General features: G+C 40.4%; 1 protein-coding gene across 2 annotated transcripts; it reads right to left on the bottom strand.

Moving 5' to 3' along the window:
* Window positions 1-64: 64 nt before the first annotated feature.
* irf6 (interferon regulatory factor 6) lies at window positions 65-18691 on the bottom strand. 2 transcript variants are annotated; one of them, XM_048612210.1, is made up of 10 exons: window positions 18301-18691; window positions 17361-17421; window positions 14881-15057; window positions 13872-14076; window positions 12542-12618; window positions 9904-9937; window positions 7333-7467; window positions 4774-5166; window positions 3074-3192; window positions 65-634 (listed from the first exon to the last, which is right to left on the bottom strand). In XM_048612210.1, the coding sequence occupies exons 3-10, from the start codon at window positions 15052-15054 to the stop codon at window positions 407-409; spliced, it is 1365 nt and encodes a 454-aa protein (XP_048468167.1). In that variant the 5' UTR covers window positions 15055-15057; window positions 17361-17421; window positions 18301-18691; the 3' UTR covers window positions 65-406. The 2 variants fall into 2 exon arrangements, with proteins under 2 accessions (XP_048468167.1, XP_048468166.1); XM_048612209.1 differs by lacking the exon at window positions 18301-18691 and adding an exon at window positions 18089-18211.
* Window positions 18692-19940: the final 1249 nt, after the last annotated feature.

Below are 19940 nucleotides of genomic sequence, written 5' to 3'. Positions count from 1 at the left end.
ACAATATAAAATGTAAAAAAGCGAAGGAGAGGAGTGGAGGTTGCAGTAAGTCCCTACTGATAAAAAAAAAAGAAACTGATCTCACTGCAAGCATTGGTGTTTAAATTTCTACAAACATCTCAGAGCTTAACAAATTCAGCTTCTTCCTTTTGGCAACTCTAGGCTAAGACTAGGCAAATGGGTAATATAACCAGAAGGCAGAGAATTTATGGAGATCAATTTCTTTAAAAATAAACAATTTAATCAGGTACAATCACATTTCCTTTTGAGTTATACCAGCAGTAAAAATGGCAGGCTTATCAGACATATGTATATATATTATATATTAAAATGTAATTAATATTTTACATTCTGTGGCATTTTCATCTGAATTAAACAATTCTGCTAGTGAAGATGAAAGTGTGTGTTACTGGGTTGGCAGAGGTTGTGCCACGTGCAGGTTTGGAGGTTGAATTTGCCATGGCTCATGTCCTTGGTTTGTTTGCAAGAGATGGTACAGTTGCTTCAGGTGAGTCACAATATTATCTTTAATGTCTGGGGTCGAGATCTGCAGCCTGATGCTGCCACTATCAAAAGAACGTGTGAATTCACCATTGAACATCTCATAAATCATCCGTGCAACAACTGGCACAACCTGAAAATATCAAGACAAAAATCATAATTAGATGGGATTTATAGAAAACATCATTTACTGCTTGTTAAAGATAACTATAGCCGTATCAAGTATTAAAAATTCCTGTGCGTTTCCTCGGTTTACTATTATAAAGACAAGTCCATACTTCTCTCCCTACAACTGTTACCACTGAAGAGGTTACCCCAAATATTCATGGAGTCAGGGAACTTCAAGGTGGTATGAAAGTTGTAGCCAGGACGCACTTTCAGATCTTATATCTAGGGTTACGGATTTCCATTGGTTTAGTTTACGGGTGTGGACTGGTTCAGTTTGCAAGCCTGCATCATGCTTTTCTGACCTTTGCTAACTCTATAGTGGGAATAAACATGTTGTAGTCTTCCACAATTTTCATGGAATCCATCCAGCTTTTCAAAGAGGCATGAACACACGATGGGACATAAATGCAAGCCCTGACATCTAATGGACCATTGAAACCACTAGGCCCAGTGAAATAATGTTTAATTCACATTCTAATTCTGATCTCTACTACCAAGTGCACATTCATTTAATTACACAAGACAGAGGTTTCTTGTGCTTGTAGTTGATACTTTTTATTGACTCTGTCAGAGTCAGGATGATCAGGTCTTTTTTGGTCCATAGCAAAAGCATTTTTTTTTTGGTAAGCAAGTAGAAAGTTTGCAATGAATTACTTTATTTTGAAAAGAAACACACTGTTGTCAATATAGGGTTGATTGGTTCTATACATTGGATAGTGGGTGGATAGATTTGGAAATTCCAGCTTGGCATGTGAACATGGGTGGTAGGTGGAGGGACAAAAAGGTAGCATGGAGAGGGGATGGTGATGAATAGTTGCAAGCGACAAAGGCTAAAGACTTAATCTTTTCAAAAATAGGTAATTTGGATGAAGCACAACAGCACTAAAGGAGGGCCTTTTCAAATAGCCCACCTCAGCAACCAGCAGCCCATGATTGCCTCCAAACTTTCTCCCTAGTCCAACTGCAGCCCACATCAGACAACCTATTCCCATCTTGCCTGGACCTCTCTCAAGATGGGTGGACCGAGCTGGGAATTCTTCCAACTCCTGTAACTAAGAGGAGCAGTGTTGTGGAAATAATGTCACCCATTAGCCAAACGTGGCATGCGTGTGTTCCTGGGTCAATATCCCAGAACACTACTGATTAACATTATCCAGGATTGCTACACTTCAAGAAGTCCCAACACAACGTCAAGATAACTAGGAATAGGCAATCAATGTGATCTTATCGGTGTTGTCCATATTCTCAAAGAAATACAAAAATAAACAATTGCTGTCAACTGACTAAGCTATTGGTCCCCTAGTAATATCAGGTTGGTTTTGGAAATTTTAGTGGTAACAGAATAGATAGAATGAATTGTGGGCAAATGAGGCATTTCCCCAAGTCAACAATATCTTGTGCAATATCTAGTGTTAGATTATGGTACAATCATGCTGCTAGCAGTGTTTTCTTTTAAAAAATACTTTAAGGAAACAAATATCCTCAGGTCAAAAGGATCATTTTAGAGCTCATGGGCTTCTACTAATATTCTTATTCTTGTCAATTTTAAAGTACAATGAAACCTCTTGAACTTGAACCTATTAGTTATGACTTTAAATGTCAATCCTAAAGTCACAATTTAATATTTAAAATATTCTAATGCAATAGACAAATAGGAAGATAATTACTAAGTTCATAGAGTCATACAGAATGGAAACAGATCCTTTGGTCCAACCAGTCCATGCCAAACATAATCCCACTTGCCTGCTCCTGGCCCATATCCCTCCAAACCTTTCCCATTCGTGTACTTATCCAGATGGCTTTTAAAGATTGTAGTTGTACCCACATCCACCACTTCCTCAGTTTATTCCACACATGAACCATCTTCTGTGTGAAAAATATTTGCCTGTGCTTTTTTAAAAATCTCTCTCCTCTCGCCTTAAAAATGTGCTCCCTAGTCTTGAAATTCCCCCTTCCCACGGTAGGCCACCTGCCATTAACCCTACCTATACCCCTCATGATGTTATAAACTTCTATATGAATTTTGAAGAATTGTGAATTTTGGACTGTAAAGATGCAAGATGTTATTTAGTTCACAAATTTGGATTTAATAATAGATGACTAAGATTATTAATAAAATGTTCATTGTCATATCTAGGTAGAATTTGGCTACATGCTCAATGGCACCTTATACATCTGGGCAGGGGATTAACGAAGTTTTGTAACCAGAACGGTTTAATACACAAACACTCGTTGCAAAATTCGATGCTGCAAATAGAGTATTATGTGGAGGTGCCAGTATTGGATTGGGGGGGACAAAGTCAGAAATCACGTGACACCAGGTTGAAGTCCAACAGGTTAATACAGTAATTTACTAACATGAATAATAGTTTATATAGATGCAAAACCAATAAAAAGTTGTTACCTGCACCATGATTAGTTTCCTTTCCTTAGGCTTGCCATCTGGCCACTCTTCCCCAAAGCACAGGTAAATCTCAAAAGGCGGTACTTTATTACTTTGCCCTTTTTGAAGGTCAATCAGATCTGCAATTCAAAATTAAAAATGATGAGCAAATTGTGTATAAACACAATGTTTCAGTTTAAAAAGATACAATCCATAATTTTAATTAGTGGTTAATAATGATATTACAAATCAGAGAGAGACAAGTTCAATATTGGCTTCAACATTTCATCCACACTCCGATCTCCATTTTCTGCCATAAAAGGCACAAAGAATACAGGAGCAGGAGTAGGCCATTCAGACCCTCAAACCTACTCTCCCATTCAACTGGATCATGGCTGATCTTCTACCTCAACACCATTTTCCTGTATTATCTAAACATACTGAAGACATCATGCATCTAAATCTCTCTCTTGAACCTTCTCAATGGCTGAAGTTTCGTAGTCCTTTGGGACAGAGTATTCAGCGGATTCACACCTTCAGAATGATGAATTCCTTCTCTTTGAGGTTCTAAATGGTCACCCCCTTAATGTGAATCTATGCCCCCTGTTTGTAGACAGCACCCCCCATCTCAGCCAGGGGAACTCTTTCCTGCCTTGTTGAGCCTTTGTTCATTTCAACATGATCATTTCTCAAATCATCTAAACTCAAGAAAATGTGTGCAGTCTATGGGAAGTACCAAGTACAATATATACACCCTGTTATGAGAAGTACATCATTGTTTAGATAAGGAAACCAAAACTGTACATAATCTTTCCTCATCATCAATTAGTACACAAGATTCTTCAAGAGCCTGACAGAGTAGATGCAAAGAGATTGTTTTCCCTTGATTTCAGATTAAGAAGTTGCTCTTTCAAGACAGAAATATGGAGAAACTTCTTCTTTTGGGGGTATTGAAGTCGGTGGAATTCTTTACCACAGAGGGCTGCCATTAAGTATATTCAAGGCAGAGATTGATTTTTAAAATCAGTAAAGTTATGGGGATAAGGTAGGAAAGTGAAGTTGAGGATTATCAGATCAAACATCATTTCACTGAATGCAAAATTAGAGTCAATGGGCCAAATGACCTTCTGCTATGTCTTATAGTCTTGTGATATCTCCATCCCAGGAATCAGTCGAGGTGAATCTTTGTTGCACTCACGCCGAGAGAAGAACATCCTTGTTTGGGCAAGGAGATCACAACTGTACACACAATCTTTCCTCACAGTCCAATTAATACACAATATTCTTAGGGATAATACACCAGGTGTGGAACCAAGGCTCCATACAATCGCAGCAAGACATTTTTATTCCTGTACTCCAAATCTTCTAGCAATTAAGACCAACATACCATTTGCCTAATTGTTTGCTCCACCTACATATTAGCTTGCAGTGACTCATGAACAAGGATACCCAGATCCTTTTGGATACCAACATTTCCCAATCTCCTCCTATACAGGATCTTTTGGCTGCTGAGAAGCCAAGAACATTTTCATCTAGAAACAGAACAACTATACTTTGAACTATTTCACATTGAAGAAAAACTGAAGATGACCAACTTTGAGACGGGTGCGGAAATAAAGGAAAAAACAATGTTGCATCAAAGGAATTCCAGAAAGGAAAGCAACTTTGTTCATATCAATTCATTTAGTTTATATAAATGAAAAAAAGTCTAGAGGACTCACCACTTAAGAACGTTTCTAAACAAAACAGCTTGACTTTCTTCTGCCGTTCTATGACATGTGGCGTATTATTTCCACTTGCACAGGGTCCTGACCAATACACCTTACACTGGCACAGCCTGATGGCATAGATGGCATGACCACTCACTTCCAGGATTAGTCCTCGGTCCATCACATCTAATAGGCGGTTTGTGAAGAGACGTTGCTTTTCATTTGAAATATGGTCTGTTCCAGGAAATTTCACTTGTTCAAGGGAAACTGGACCAAATAACTCCTCTTGGTTTGGCATTGGACCCAGATCACCATAAAAGAGACGGCACCCTTGTGGATTGCTGACGTTTAAGACAGGTCCCAATTCTTTGCCTCTGTATTGGAACTGGATCTCCAAGTCTGTCACTATACAGAATGGAGGAAGCAGGGTGCAGTATTGGTGCAGGAAGGAGAAGAGGAATCAATCATTAAAAGTTCATAAGATAACTCTTTCACAATATAACTAAGTTGAAGGATGATTCTCATATTCCCATCCACAATTAAGTTATAGATAAATATTTTACTTAACATAATTAAACATGGAAGTTAAATACTTTAACTATCTCAAAGCAAAATACAAGAGAGCAGAGCATGCTCTGATAGAACAAAGAACAATACAGCACTAGAACAGGCACTTCATCCCTCCAAGCCTGCGCCAACACATTTTGCCCCTCTTACAAAAAACGGTCTTCACTTACAGGATCCATATCCTTCTATTCTCTCCCTATTCATGTATTCACCAGCTACTTCGTCAATACTGCTATTGTGTCTGCTTTCACTACCACTTCCGGCAGCGCATTCAAGGCACTCACCATGTTTTGTGTGAAAAACATACCTCGCACACATCTCTTTTATACTTACGGCCCACCCTACCCTGCACCTTTAACCTGTGTCCCCTAGTAACTGACCCCTCACCCTGGTAGAAAGTTTGAGGCTTTTTCCACTATCCATGCCATTCACAATCTTATAAACTTCTATCAAGTCACCCCTCAACCTCCTGCAGTCCAGTAAAAACAAGCCCAGTCTATTCAACCGTTCTTCATAGCTATAACCCCCACACCAAGCAACATCTTAGTAAACCGTTTCTGTACTCTCTCCAAAGCATCCATATCCTTCTGGCAGTGTGGTGACTAGAACTGTATGCAACGTTCCAAGTGTTGCCTAACTGAAGTTCTCTAAAGCTGCAGCATAACTTGACTGTCCTTATACTCAATGCCCCTTCTAATGAAGGCAAGCATACCATAGGCCTTTTATTTTTACTACCTTATCTATCTGCACTGCTGCCTTCAGTGATCTGTGAACCTGCAAACTGAGATTCCTCTGCATATCAATACTCTTAAGGGTTCTGCCATTCATTGTATAATTTCCACCTGTACCTGACCTTCCAAAACACATCACCTCATTTGTCCAGATTAAACTGTAATCGCCATTTTTCTGCCCATGCCTCCAACTGATCTATATCCTGCTTTACCCTTGGACAATCCTCCTCACTATGTGCAACTCCACCAATCTTTGTATTGTCTACAAACTTACTAATTAGACCAGCCACATTTTCCTCCAAATTATTTATGTAGACCACACACTGACCCTGTGGGACACCACTAATCACAACCCTCCATTCCAAAAAGCATCCTTCCACCACCACCCTCTGTCTCCTATGACTAAGCCAGTTCTGTATTCATCTTGCCAGCTTACCCCTGATACCATGTGGCCATACTGCCATGAAGGACCTTGTCAAAGGCTTTACTGAAGTCCATGTAGACAACATCAACAGCTTTTCCCCTCAATCATCTTTGTCACCTCAACAAACTTGATCAAGTTAGTGAGCATGATCATCCCACACAAAACCATGCTGTCTACTGCTAATAAGTCCATTTGCTTCTAAATGCATATAGATCTTGCCCTCGAGAATCTTTTCCAATAATTTCCCAGTACTGACGACAGGCTCAAGGGCCTGTAATTTCCTGGATTATCCCTGCTATTCTTCTTTAACAATGGGACCTCACTTGTAGCCAAACAGGATACAAAGATGCCTGTCAATGCTCCAGCAATTTATTTTCTTGCCTCCCCCAATACTCTGGGATAGATGCCATCAAGACCCAAGGACTTTGCTACCTTAATATCCAGGATAACATTCATTCAACTGTAATAATCTACTTAACCAAGTTAATAGGCTCTGTCACATTGCTGACTGGAAATTCATAGGCCACAAAAAAGTGCTACTTAATTCAATATTGCCATTTTATTTTTAAGTTATTAATTGCACAGCCAGTTAATTCAGACATCCGAGATGTCATTAGGTGCAATGTATAATGCAAGTTTCCCTAGCAAGTGTATATAACAAGCATAAATAGTGTTAATATTTAACAGCTAATTATATTTTTAAGCAATACGACCAAAAACAAATTTCAACTGCAAGGAAGGTCAGTATTATACATTGGTGGAAGGCAGAGGAAAAGAGAAAAATGTTTCTAAAGAGCAACAAGGCAAACCTAGATTTGGCTTTGGAGTGCAAAAGATGTTTTTGCTTACTGGGCAGGGAGCTGATCCAGGTTTCTGGAGTGCTGAATATCTCAGCTGGTAAATGCGGATCAACCTGTTCTGGCTCAGTCTTTATCCACTCATTTGGAGAGCAGCTAGTCACATTTGCTGCGGCTATTGGAGAGGCTGCAAGGTTCAAGTTACACAACTGAGAGTCATCATCACAATTGACATAAAATAATCAACTTTAAATCATGAAATGATTTGTCCTGATTTATTAGAACACCCACAAATTTACTTTAATTGTGCAATTTAGATTACACAATTGTTTAATTTTCTCCCCCACCCCCCAAAATGATGATGATCTCTGAAAGGGGTTTTGCCCACCCTATTTACCCTGGGGAGGCACAGGTAGCTGTCTTCAACATCTACATCCCATCTGCTTGGCTTGCCAGCCCACAGGGAATCAAGATTGGGGTTCTGATTATAATGCAATTATATCTGTATCCTAATTATACCATTGTCATATTAACTCAGCAAGTAAAGTTGGATTAAAATTGTCAAGTTCACTAGAGTATACTTTACATCAAAAGCAATTATTTCTTAAAAGTTAAGTTAGGGTAATAATCACAGTACAGAGTATTGGATTCTTAATTAGACAATCAGCTTAAATCCCCCGTTTCAGCTGGATCTGTGAAGCGAGGAAAAAGCCACCACTCTGTTTTTACAAGATTCAGAAAGCTTTTGACAATATCACACGAAAGAAATTAGCACGCAAAATTAAAGCTCATGGGACTGGGGTAGTGTATTGAGATGGACAGAAAACTGGTTGGCAGACAAGAAACAAAGCGTGAAAATAAATACCCCAAATGACAGAACATGACTTGTTGGGTACTGCGGGGATCAGTGCTAGGACCCTAGGTATGCATAATATATATTAATTGAGTTAAGATAAGGGAACTAAAATTAATATTTTCAAATTTGTAGAGGACGCAAAAATTGGTAGGAATTTGAGCTGTGAGGAGGATGCAGAGATGCTTCAGCGTGATTTGGACAGGCTTAGCGAATGGGTAAATGCATGGCAGATGCAGTGTAATGCTGATAAATAGGAGGTTATCCATTTTGGGAGCAAAAGCAAGAATGCAAATTTTCTGAAATCGAGAGAGGGGAATACGCAATGAGAGCTGGGAGTCCTCATTACCAGTCACTGAAGGCAAGCATGCATGTGCTGTAGGCAGCAATGAAGGCAAATGGTACATCAGCCTTCATGGCACTAGGATTCAAGAATGAGATCACGGATGTCTCTCTATAATTATACAGGGCCTTGGTGAGACCATATCTCGAATGTTCGTATGCAGTTTTGATCTCCTTATCTGATGAAGTGCATGACTTCCTGGGAATTATTCCTGGGATGGAGGGACAGACACATGAGGAAAGGTTGCATTAGTTAGGGTTATATTCACTGCAGCTCAAAAAAATGAAGGGGGATCACATGGAAACACAAGTTTCCAACAGAATTAGTCAAGGCAAATGCAGGAAAAGATGTTTCTGACGGTAGGAGAATCCAGAACCAGGTGTTAACAGTCCAAGGATATGGGGTAAACCTGTTAGGACTGAGTGGAGGAAAAATATCTTTACTTAGAAAGAGTGGTGAGCCTGTGGAATTTGTTTCCACAGAAAACTGTCAAAGGCCAATACATTGTCTGATGTCAAGAATGAATTGGATATAGCACTTGGGGCTAATGGGATCAAAGGATATGGGGGGTGCGGAAGCAGGAACAGGCTGTTGAGTTGGGTGATCAACCATGGACTATGAACAGCAGAACAGGCTTGAAGGACTGAATGGCCTGTACCTACTCCTAATTTTTTATTTAAAAAACTGTTTCAATGTGATCTCTTCAAGTATGTGAAATGTTCTGGTATTACCCAAAGCTTTAGAAGGATGGACAGTGGTGCTAATTTGGGCAGGAGGCAAGAGTCCAGTTTCCCAGCAGCAGGTTACAGTTTTACCATTAACTTCTCAGAATGGTACTGCAAGACTTAGTGAGATTATGAAAAGCACTGTATAAAACAATTATTTCTCAAAAGCATTAGATGGTACAGAAGTGTAAATAATGATGGGTGGTTAGAGAAAAGAGAGGAAAACAACTTGGTAGAAATAAGATTATTTCTGTTATGATTAAAATGACAAAAATGTCAAAAATAAAGAAAAACTTAATCTACAATTATCAGTTTTCTCCATCAGCACCCTGCACCCACTCCACCCCCCCAACCCCCAACATAAATACTGTCCTCTTCACTTCAGCTCTGATGAAGAGTTATCTAGACTTGAAACATTAGCTTCCTCTCCCCACGGATGCTGTCTGACCTGCCGAGATCTCCAGCATTTGGGGTTTTCCCCAGATTCCAGTATAAGCAGTAATGTGTTCCTACTTCCAAAGGAGAATCTTTTGAACAAGCGTAAGCCTCCCATTTCCAGGAATCTTGTTATTATTGAAAGATATTTACCCAGGTTCCAAAGATTTAACTATTTTCGCTAATCCTAAAACTGTTTTTTAAAAAAAAAAAAACAACTTTGATTACAGATTAAAATTCACACTGACCATCATCATGCTCACTTACCATTCAAATTGGGAAATGGAAAGCTTTCTTGCATCTGTATATAAAAAGAAAATGAAATGAATCGGTCGTTTTTCATTTAATATGCAATGAGTGACCAAAGGATCAATATTTTCCTAAAATAGGGAGCAATCTATAACAGAAAATTTAGAATTGACACTGACTTTACTCATTCAAAATGAAGTGCACTGGTTGAAAAGGCAGTGAAAGCCTTTTTGAAAGAGGCTAGATCCATGTGAAGGGGGATGGGGATTGGGATAATGCTATAGGAGGTTGTAGACATGCTGAGCCTGTGGGTTTGGTTGCAAATGTTTTGTCACTCTGCTCGGTAACACCGCCAGTGTGCCTCGGTGTTCTGTGTCACCTGTTATTTATATGCCTCAGTTTGCTGGGGTGATTGGCATTATTTCAGATTTTGTTTCTCAGTGGTGTGTACTCAGGGTCTAATTCAATGTGTTTGTTGATGGAGTTCCAGTTGGAATACCAGGCCTCCAGGAATTCCCTGTCACGTCTCTGCTTGGCTTGTGCAATTACCTATGTTGTCCCAGTCGAATTAGTGTCCCTCGTTGTCAGCGTGTAGTGAGACAAGTGAGAATTGGTCATGTCTCTTGGTGGCTAGTTGGTGTTCATGTATCCATATAGTCAGTTTTCTTCCTTGCTTGGTAGTTTGTATATTACCCCGGTTTTGCTGGTTCTGGGCATGGGATCCTTTACATTCGTCAGTAGCTGTCGTAGTTGGCTTGTTGGCTACCCTGATACCTAGGGGTCTGAGTAGCCTTGTGGTCATCTCTGAAATGTCCTTGATGTACTGTAGGGTGATAAGTGATTCTGGTTGTGTTGTGTCTTCCTGTTGTGGTCTGTCTGAGGTGACGGTGCATTGCGCTTTTCGGGTGTCATTCCTTTTGAAGACACTGTATCTGTTCTGCATAGTTCCGGCTTGCTGCAATGTGTTGTGGCTCGTTTAAATAGTGTCCTGATGCAGCTCCGTTTGTTGGCATTGGGGTGGTTGCTAGTGTAATCGAGTATTTATTTGGTATGCGTGGTCTTTCTATATACGCTAGTCTGGAGTTCCCTGTTGTTTTTGCGTTCTACCATTATGTCCAGGAAGGGTAATTGGTTGTTATTCTCTTCTTTCGTGAATTTTATCCTGGTGAGAATGTTGTTTATGTGTTGGTGGGTTTCTTCCAGTTTTATGCAGGGGTTAATAATCACAAAAAGTGTCATGTACATAATCAGACCCAAAGTTTGGGCTGTACAATGAGGAGCGTTGTCCGTTCTTACCTTTGCATTACTGCTTCTGCAATCTGTCCCAATATTGGGGATCCCATTGATTTGTTTGCTTATGGTGTCATTGAAGGTGAAGTGGGTTGGTGAGGCACAAATCTAGTAGTTTCATGGTGGTGTCCTTATTGATGTTGTTGGTGTCCTGGGTTGTCTGCTTACTTGATTCGTCTAGCAGTGTGGCAATTGTTTCTCTGGCTAGGTTGATGTTTATAGATGTAAATAGTGCTGTTACACCGAAGGATATCATCATCGCGTCCTCATTTGTGCCTCACAACCCACACAACCTTCAACGACAACATACACAAACAAAAATCAACAGAACACCAATGGGAGCCCCAATATCAGGGCTGATTGCAGAAGCAGTAATAAACCACTGAGAAACAAAACCAGAAGTAATGCCAACCATTCCAGAAAACTGAGGTATAAAAAAATAACAAGCAGGACAAAACACCAACGCTTCACCAGAGGCACACTGGTGATGTTCCCTAGCAGGGCGACGAAATGTTTGCAACCAAACACACCGGCTCGGCGAGCGTGTCTACAACCTCATCCACAACCCAAGCTACTAGTCTTCGAAAACTGTAAAATTAATGCAATATTTCTACCAAACTAATAGAAACATAGGCTGAATGGTCTTCTGCTCACAGTCATTCTATAATTTGAATGCAGCTGACTACATTCATTATTTGGTAATATGCCCAGATTGGCCGATCATCACAGATTAAAACTGCAGTTAACTACTATCATATATTTTATTCACACAAGTAAGCATCTGCTAGCATTCAGCACAACTAGCACAGCAACAGAAAGTAGCAAGATGTACAATACCTATTTGAAGACTACAATTTCCAGTTCAGATGTTGTCATCTGAAACTTTTGTCCTGTATTCATTATTTATCATCCTCTGGCTTGAGGATTTAAACACATCCATCTGTCCTTTGTAAACAATGATCATTTTCACAGAGGACAAGATACTTGATAATAAAAGGTTACTAGAACACTATTGTCAAGCCCCAAATTGTACAGAGCCAGTTTTCTTTCACATATACTTTTTGATGGGTTTCTTACACAATAATTGGAAACAGACTCCCCACGAGTAGCACCCCCACCCCCACTGTCCAACACTCTACAGCCTACAACCACTAATATCAATTGTAATGCCCTTAAAACTGCACTGACTGAGGCTAATTAACTTGGTATGTATTAAGAATTGAGCTGGACACTTATTGTATGACTTAGTTCTACATGCTGGTGACCTCATCCACAAAATCATCCGGGTGTCAAGACTTGTAGTCTAAAATTTTCTATAGTATTCATAACCTGTTTAAAATTTCTGTTTCAAAGTTTTTCCACTTACTTTAACTTGAGGCTGAGAAGAGCTCAACTCATCATCTTCATCTTCCAAATCTAGACTTTCTTCCCATGGTACCGATCCTGTGAAACACTCACTAATTATATTGGAAATCTGACACCTTGGGTGTTTCAAACTTAATTACAAGTCAGCGTTCTTGAGAGATCAAAAATATGAAATCACCTCTTTCTGACACTGACTGAAGTGAAAGCAGTTTCAGTTCTGGCAACAATCTCATGCATGGATAAGTAGTACTCGATTGTTAGATTTCATTTGAAGCTAATAAAAAAGACAAAAATAATTTGTGCGTTTGATTTAGCCCCAAGCTTATTTTGGTTCTTTAGTTACTTTTCATAAGCACACTCAACTTCCTCTCATTATATTTGGGCCATCCGGTTCCAAATGATGGTTGTCCAACATCTAGCCTTTGGTCCTACCACAGACTATTCCCTAGCCATGGACTCAACACCCCTTCCTGGCCACGAGCTGTGGCTAAACAACACTGTTTGAAGCCTTGACTATCTACTGGTCTAAGGTGAACTTCTGACCTCTGATCCTTTCCTTCGCAAGATCCACCTACATTTACCTCTGTAATACTGCTCATTTTGCGCCACCTGCCTTAAAATAATTGCAGCTGAATCATTCATCCATGCCTTTGTTTATTCAATGTTTGACTATATGACATTCAAGGTAGACAATCAGCCATGATCAGTTTGAATGGCAGAACAGGATTAACAGGCTGAATAGCCTGGTCATGTCAGTCCAATATCATACTGCTCAGTCTCCATAAATTGCAGTCATATAGAAACTGAGTACACTCCATCATTAGTGGGTATGCTTTCAACTGAATCAGCTCAAAGCTCTGGAATTCCATCCCCGAATCTTGCTGTCTCTCCCCTCTCCTATAGAAGTTGTTCTTTTCAACGTCTTGGATTAAGCTTTAAATCTACATGTGGCTCAGTGTCAATTTTTATCTGATAATGCTCGAGAAACCTTGGGACATTTAATAAGGCACTCTATAAATATAAGATGATGAGTCTGTTGATCATTTAGTCTGCGTCTACGACAACTGCTTCATCGCACTATTGCATTATATTGTAATTTGTCCCCCTTGAAACCTCGGTGGTACAATTAACTACTTGTTACACATCTTAATATTAAACTTCCTGCATTTCTTTTACCTGCTGCCAGTCTGCCACAACATTAAGAGATGGCTAACAAAAACTACTTTGCAAACTGACAACTGTTTTAGCCGGTGAAAATGAAACTGCACTGTTTCATTTTCATCTGCTAAAACAGTTGGTAGTTTGCTAATACAGTCAAAAAAAAAGTTTACCTGGATTGCTGTGGGTACCACTGCTCTGCGGGATATCACACACTTCGTATATTTTAAGAGGATTCATTGGAACCTCCTTGGTTCCATCATAAATTAGGTTAAATTCCCGACTTTTGTTAAGTGCACAACGAAGCTGCGCTTTCCACTTGGCTGGATCTGGTTCATCAATCCCTTCTTGATACTTTCCAGTTTCTACTGCCCATGCCTGTAGATGAAACACACTGGAATTAATACTTTAAAAAAGTGATCAAATCTTGTAGTTTAAAACCGAATCAGTCCTTGCTCCTTCCACATCTCCTACTCCAGACTCCACAAAGACACAGTCCAACCCCTCCCACTCTAAAATGCCAATCAGGGTTCTACGTTTATAGTTCTGAAAAGGAATCCATTATCCAAAACTAGGAAGCACTTTGCGAGTCCAGTGGTACATCGCTACAAAATTAGAAATGGGTACAGCATTGGCATGAATCAGAATGTATGGGGCTGGCAACAAGGTCGTTAGGAAACCAATGACTTCAGCAAAGTTAAAAAGGAATGATCCCATTGCTGGCCAGTACTCACTAAACCAGACACAATCCATCATAGGAGCAGAGATGCTGCTTGGCCTGCTGTGTTCATCCAGCCCTGCACCTTGTCGTCTCGGATTCTCCAGCATCTGCAGTTCCTACTATCTCAGACACAATCCATGTTGTGATTAACTAGATGAGACTTCCCATAGACAATGAGTCTAGAATTAGTCTCTGTTTAATAATTCTCTTCAATTTTCTATTTGATTAGCACCCAACTTAGTTTAAACTTTAACGAGAGAAAATTAGCTCTGGAATATTCCATTTGGAATTCAAAATCTGGTGCAGCATAAAATAGGAGGAAGTGAATCAGGCAGTCCCATTTGAGGTTACTCAGCTATGGTTATTATGGTGAACCTGTTTAGAAGATTTTCACACATTGCTTCCACAGTGCCAAGTCATAAAGCCAGTAAAACAAAAAAGAACTGTAACCTTGGATTCACCTTAAAAATAGTGTTTTCTTCCTCTTGAGGTGGACTGTGACGAGTTGCATGTTTCCAAGGAATTTGAAAACGTTTATTTTCCCGGTGGAGCCAAACGAGACCTGGGAAAAGACCACTGTCCACTTGGGCCACCAACCATGGTTTCAATCGCACCCTGCGTGGATGTATTGCCATGCTCTGAAACAAAATTTCTATTACTCAGGATGTAAAATGGCCCCTTTATGAAACGAGGATCTACAGGGTGATTTCAACAACTCTGATTTCAAATCAGAGACCTGCTTTAACCTCAAGGGACGTGATAACACTTGATTGACACTTAGCTTTCCAGCAGCTTCCATCCAGTCCAGTGCTGATGAACTTCAGTGGGTTAATCAGAGAAGTGAAAAGTAGGGACCCTTTGTGAAACACCTTCAGGACGGGTGGAACTTAAACCCGGACTTTCTAGCCCAAAGGTAGGCATGCTACAACCGAGCAACAAGACCCCAAAATAAGTTTTTAAATTATAAAACGTTTTGGTTTTACAACTTGTTATCCTTCAAAAGCGTCTTTTTGCTACTTGTTCTAAAATAATCAATTTGGAATTGGAAGAAATCACAGAACATTGAACACGTGAAACATAACTCTCTCAATGTAATTCACATACATTTGATTGAATATATATTGCATGTTATTGTATCTGCTGCATAGGTCAGGTTATTGTCAAAAATAAGGTTATTGTGCATCAAGATAATTAAGCTAGGAATTAGTGTTCTAATGGTATGTTTACGCTGTTTAGGCCAATGGGAAGTCTTAAAGGAGAGAAAGGGTTTTAAAATTCAGAATGGGCTGACCAGAGAAAAATGTGGACATAGGAGAAGTATTTTCAAAAAAGTGGAAATGTCGTTTCCACTTAGAAGAATCTAAAACTAGGGCCACATAGACAAGTCAGTTACTAATAAATACAGTCAGCAATTAAGGAGAAACAATTACTTGACAGTCATTAAAATATGATAAACAGAAGAAATGGCAGAGGCAATTGGATCAGATCTCAAAAGAAGAAAAGCAGTTAAGTGTATGCAAGAAGCAGCAACAGAAAATACTGAGATGAGGCAGAGATAACACAGTGTGGAGCTGGAGGAACACAACAGGCCAGGCAGCATCAGAGGAGCAGGAAGGCTGACGTTTCAGAGATAGTAGGAACTGCAGATGCTGGAAAATCTGAGATAACAAGGTGTAGAGCTGGATGAACACAGCAGGCCAAGCAGCATCAGAGGAGCAGGAGGAAGGGTCTAGGCCCAAAACGTCAGCTTTTCTGCTCCCCTGATGCTGCTTGGCCTGCTGTGTTCATCCAGCTCTACACCTTAAGCTGACATTTCAGGTCGGGACCCTTCTGAAGGAATGTCAGCTTTCCCATTCCTCTGATGCTGCCTGGCCCGCTGTGTTGCTCCAGCTCCACACTGCGTTATCTCAGACTCCAGCATCGGCAGTTCTTACTATCTCTGAGTGAGATGAGGCAGAGGCAGGGGATAAGTTCCGTGTGGATTATTAACAACAGCAGTGACTAGATGGAGGGGTTTGGGGGCGGGGGGTGTGAATGGCCTGTTTTTGAGCAGCATATTCTAGGAGATTCATAATTAACTTGTGTAAATGCACTTAAACGCAGAGTCAGGCCCAGCCAAACACAGGAGTAAATCTTCCTAAATGTAGGAGACTTGTTTTCCTCCATTCAACAATCAGGTCCAGGTCTTGCAATACACATTCACACCACGTGAAAGAAGGTGACAGTCAGGCTGCCCCAAACGAATTCGCATCAAAGTAAAGCTTTCAATGTAAAATGTGACTAGAGGTTGCATACCAGGAGGTTTAATAACACATCCCAATCATATTAGCTGTAATACGTTCCGTGGGACAGCTACTGACTTCTTGCTGTCTAATTCTATGCTGGAACAATAATAGTCACGTCTCATAACCACCGCGATAGTTAAATATGGAAATTTTTTAAAAGGGGAGAACATTTATCAGTTTCTTTTAAACCAGGGATTCAATGAACATTCAGAAATTTGGATTGCCATCACCTTAATTTATATTCCACATAAAATGTAGAAAAAAGTTAGAAGGGTCTCACACCTTCCCTGCAGATGAGGCCTCGACTCCAGATCCACACCAAGGTTAACGCCAATTCGAGGTGCTACCACGGTGAAATAGCAAAACAGTTCTCCATAAACTCTAGAAGCACAATTAATCTATACAGAATTTTTTGGGCGGGGGAGAAATAAAAAGATTAAAGTGTCATATGTCGAGGAAATTGCTTCCTCGATGCATGAGGCGGAAATAACCCAAGACCCAGGAGACACGAACCCAGACTGGGAACCTTTCCCCCGAGTCCATGGCCACAATCAGAGATTGTACTCTCATTCTGAGGTGCAGGGAAAGGTAATACTTAATGAAGTTAAAACAAACCGAGGTCAGGGGTTCGCATCCCTCTCCCCAACCTTATTTACCTTCTCGTCGATATCCAGCTTGGTGATCCCGGAAATGTTCTCCTTTACAGAGAAAGGTCCCCTGCAATAATGGAGCCAAGCACTGAATTAGGTCTTAGTGAGTATCAGCCTATCGTTTCTTCATTCGATCAAATCAAAGCAATCAGTCAGTCTGCCAAAACTGGTCTCGATTTTAACCAATCTTCCCCTCCCCACGCCACTAACTTCCTCTGAAAGTTTCTGTTGTCGAATCGACGTCAGACGCTTTCACCGCGCCCTGGAAAGGCAGGTTCCAGCACCTCACTGTGACCCAGCCAAACAAAAAATATATACACCGATTAACTCTGCAGTCAGACATAAACAACCACTGAAAACTCGGCGGCTTGTAAGAAAACCAGAAAACAACCTCCCGAAAATATTTGAAGAGTTCAACTAAACTACAATTACCTGAAAATACCCCCACTCCCTGGATTTGGGCGTTATTTTGTGCATATTTGACTGATTTTGAAAATTAAACTGTTATTACAGACCAAATACTCCCACATGCTTTTACATTCGCACCCACGGAGCGGCTCCCTTACAGTTGAACAGATTTTGTTCAAGTTAAAAAAAATACTTTGTTGATTTTGTGAAGGAAAACACAAGGGTACATTTCCGAAACCCCAAGGCGCTAATTCTTTCCGAAAAAAAACACTCCCATCAATTATCGAATAAAATTATTAGCGATTAAGTGTAAACTTCATAAACACCTATCAGTTAGCATAGGATTTAAAGCGAGGAAGGATGAGGGGTGAACAGTGCAGCATATTTGAACTCCCTTCGACTAGACACACGCAACGAGACCCTAAATTCTGAACGAAATAAGGGAGCAAGGTCCAGACATCAGGAAAAGAACGAAAAGTATGTACAAATGTTGCGACAGCAGCACGAAAAAAAACCCCCCAAAACAAGACAAACTTACTTCGGAGACTATAGCATACGCTGGTTAGTAATAATTAACTCCCTCCTCCAGCGAGTTTTTTCCCCCCCCCAGTGTCGATCCTCGTCAGTTTCGGTTCAATATCAGGTGTGTACAGTGACTCAGCGGATCACATGAGCCTGTGTGTTCGTATACTGGTTTTTTACCCCGCGATTCTATTTGTCCAGTTTCGCCGACAAAGAGATTGGATGCGTGAACCGTGAGTCATCCTTGGTATAACTTGATGAGTGTTTCAGGGATGTCACGCCGGAATTTTGCAGAGCTGTTGTGATTTGTGTTTAACTTCCTCCCAACACCAACATTTTCAGTAAAAGTTTTAAGTGCTTGTCGGAAACGTGACACAAAAACAGAAACTCGGCGGGTCAGGCAGCATCTGTGGAGTGAGAGAAACAGAGTTAATGTTTCGGGACCCCTAATGGCTTTTATTGGGAATTCAGAATTTTACAAATCATTCCAACGGTGGCTCACCCAGGTCAAGAACTATGAAGACTTTTGTTCATACCGCAGCTAATGACTCTATGGAGCATCCAACATCCCGAAGTACCTTACAGCCTATTAAATACTTTTTGACTGTTATAAAGTAGAAATTTTAGCTATAAGTTTGCACAGGCGAAGGTATAACAATTAACAGGGAGATAATCTATTTTAGTGATGTTGAGGTTAATAGGGAGAGCTTCCCTCCACTTCTTCAAAATATTATACTTTACACCCACCTGGGAGGAAAGCCAACACCTCATCTGAGCAACCTCAGAGTTATAGTGTAGAGCTAGTTGAACACAGCAGGCCAGGCAGCATCGGAGGAGTGGGAAAGCTTTCGTCAGCCCTCTGATGCTGCCTGGCCTGCTGTGATCATCCAGCTGTACACCTTGTTATCTCAGACTCCAGCATCGGCAGTTCCTACTATCTCTCAGAATTATAGTGTTTAGGAGAGGTTGCACAGGCTGGGACTCTTTATCACTGGAGGGTAGACTGTTGAGATGTGACCTTATAGAGGTTTATAAAAGCCTGAGGGTTATCTATAAGGTGAATGGCTGTTGTCTTTTTCCCCATGGGTAGTGCATTTCAAGACTGGGAGCATATTTTAAGGTGAAAGGAGAAAAATTTGAAAAAGACGTGAGGGACTTTTTTTTTTAAATAGAGGGTTTTTCATGTGTGACATGAATTTCTTGAAGTGGTGGATGTGCGCACAGTTACAACATTTAAAAAAATTAGATAAGTGCATGAATAGGAAAGATTTGGAGGGATATGGACTAGGAGCAGGTAGGAGTAGTTTAGTTTGGATGATGTTCAGCATGGATTGGCTGGACTAAAGGGTCTGTTTCTGTGTTATATGACTATGACTCTGTGTGTGGAATGAACTTCGATGAAATAGTGGATGCAGGTACAGTTACAATGTTTAAAAGACATTTGGATAAGTACATAAGACGTGTGCAGATGTGGGTACAGTTACAATGTTTAAAAGACATGGAGGGATACGTTCAAGCACAGGCAGGTGGGATTAGTTTAGTCAGCATAGACTGGTTGGACTGAAGGGTCTATTTCCTTGCTGTATGACTAAGATTTAAACCCACAACTTTCTGACTCTGTCTCATGGAATGTGAGCTTCCCTATCAAGACCCTAA

Source organism: Rhincodon typus, chromosome 25, assembly GCF_021869965.1.
Source record: "Rhincodon typus isolate 14 chromosome 25, sRhiTyp1.1, whole genome shotgun sequence".
Lineage (NCBI taxonomy): Eukaryota > Metazoa > Chordata > Chondrichthyes > Orectolobiformes > Rhincodontidae > Rhincodon > Rhincodon typus.
This window is presented reverse-complemented; position numbering and strand designations above follow the sequence as displayed.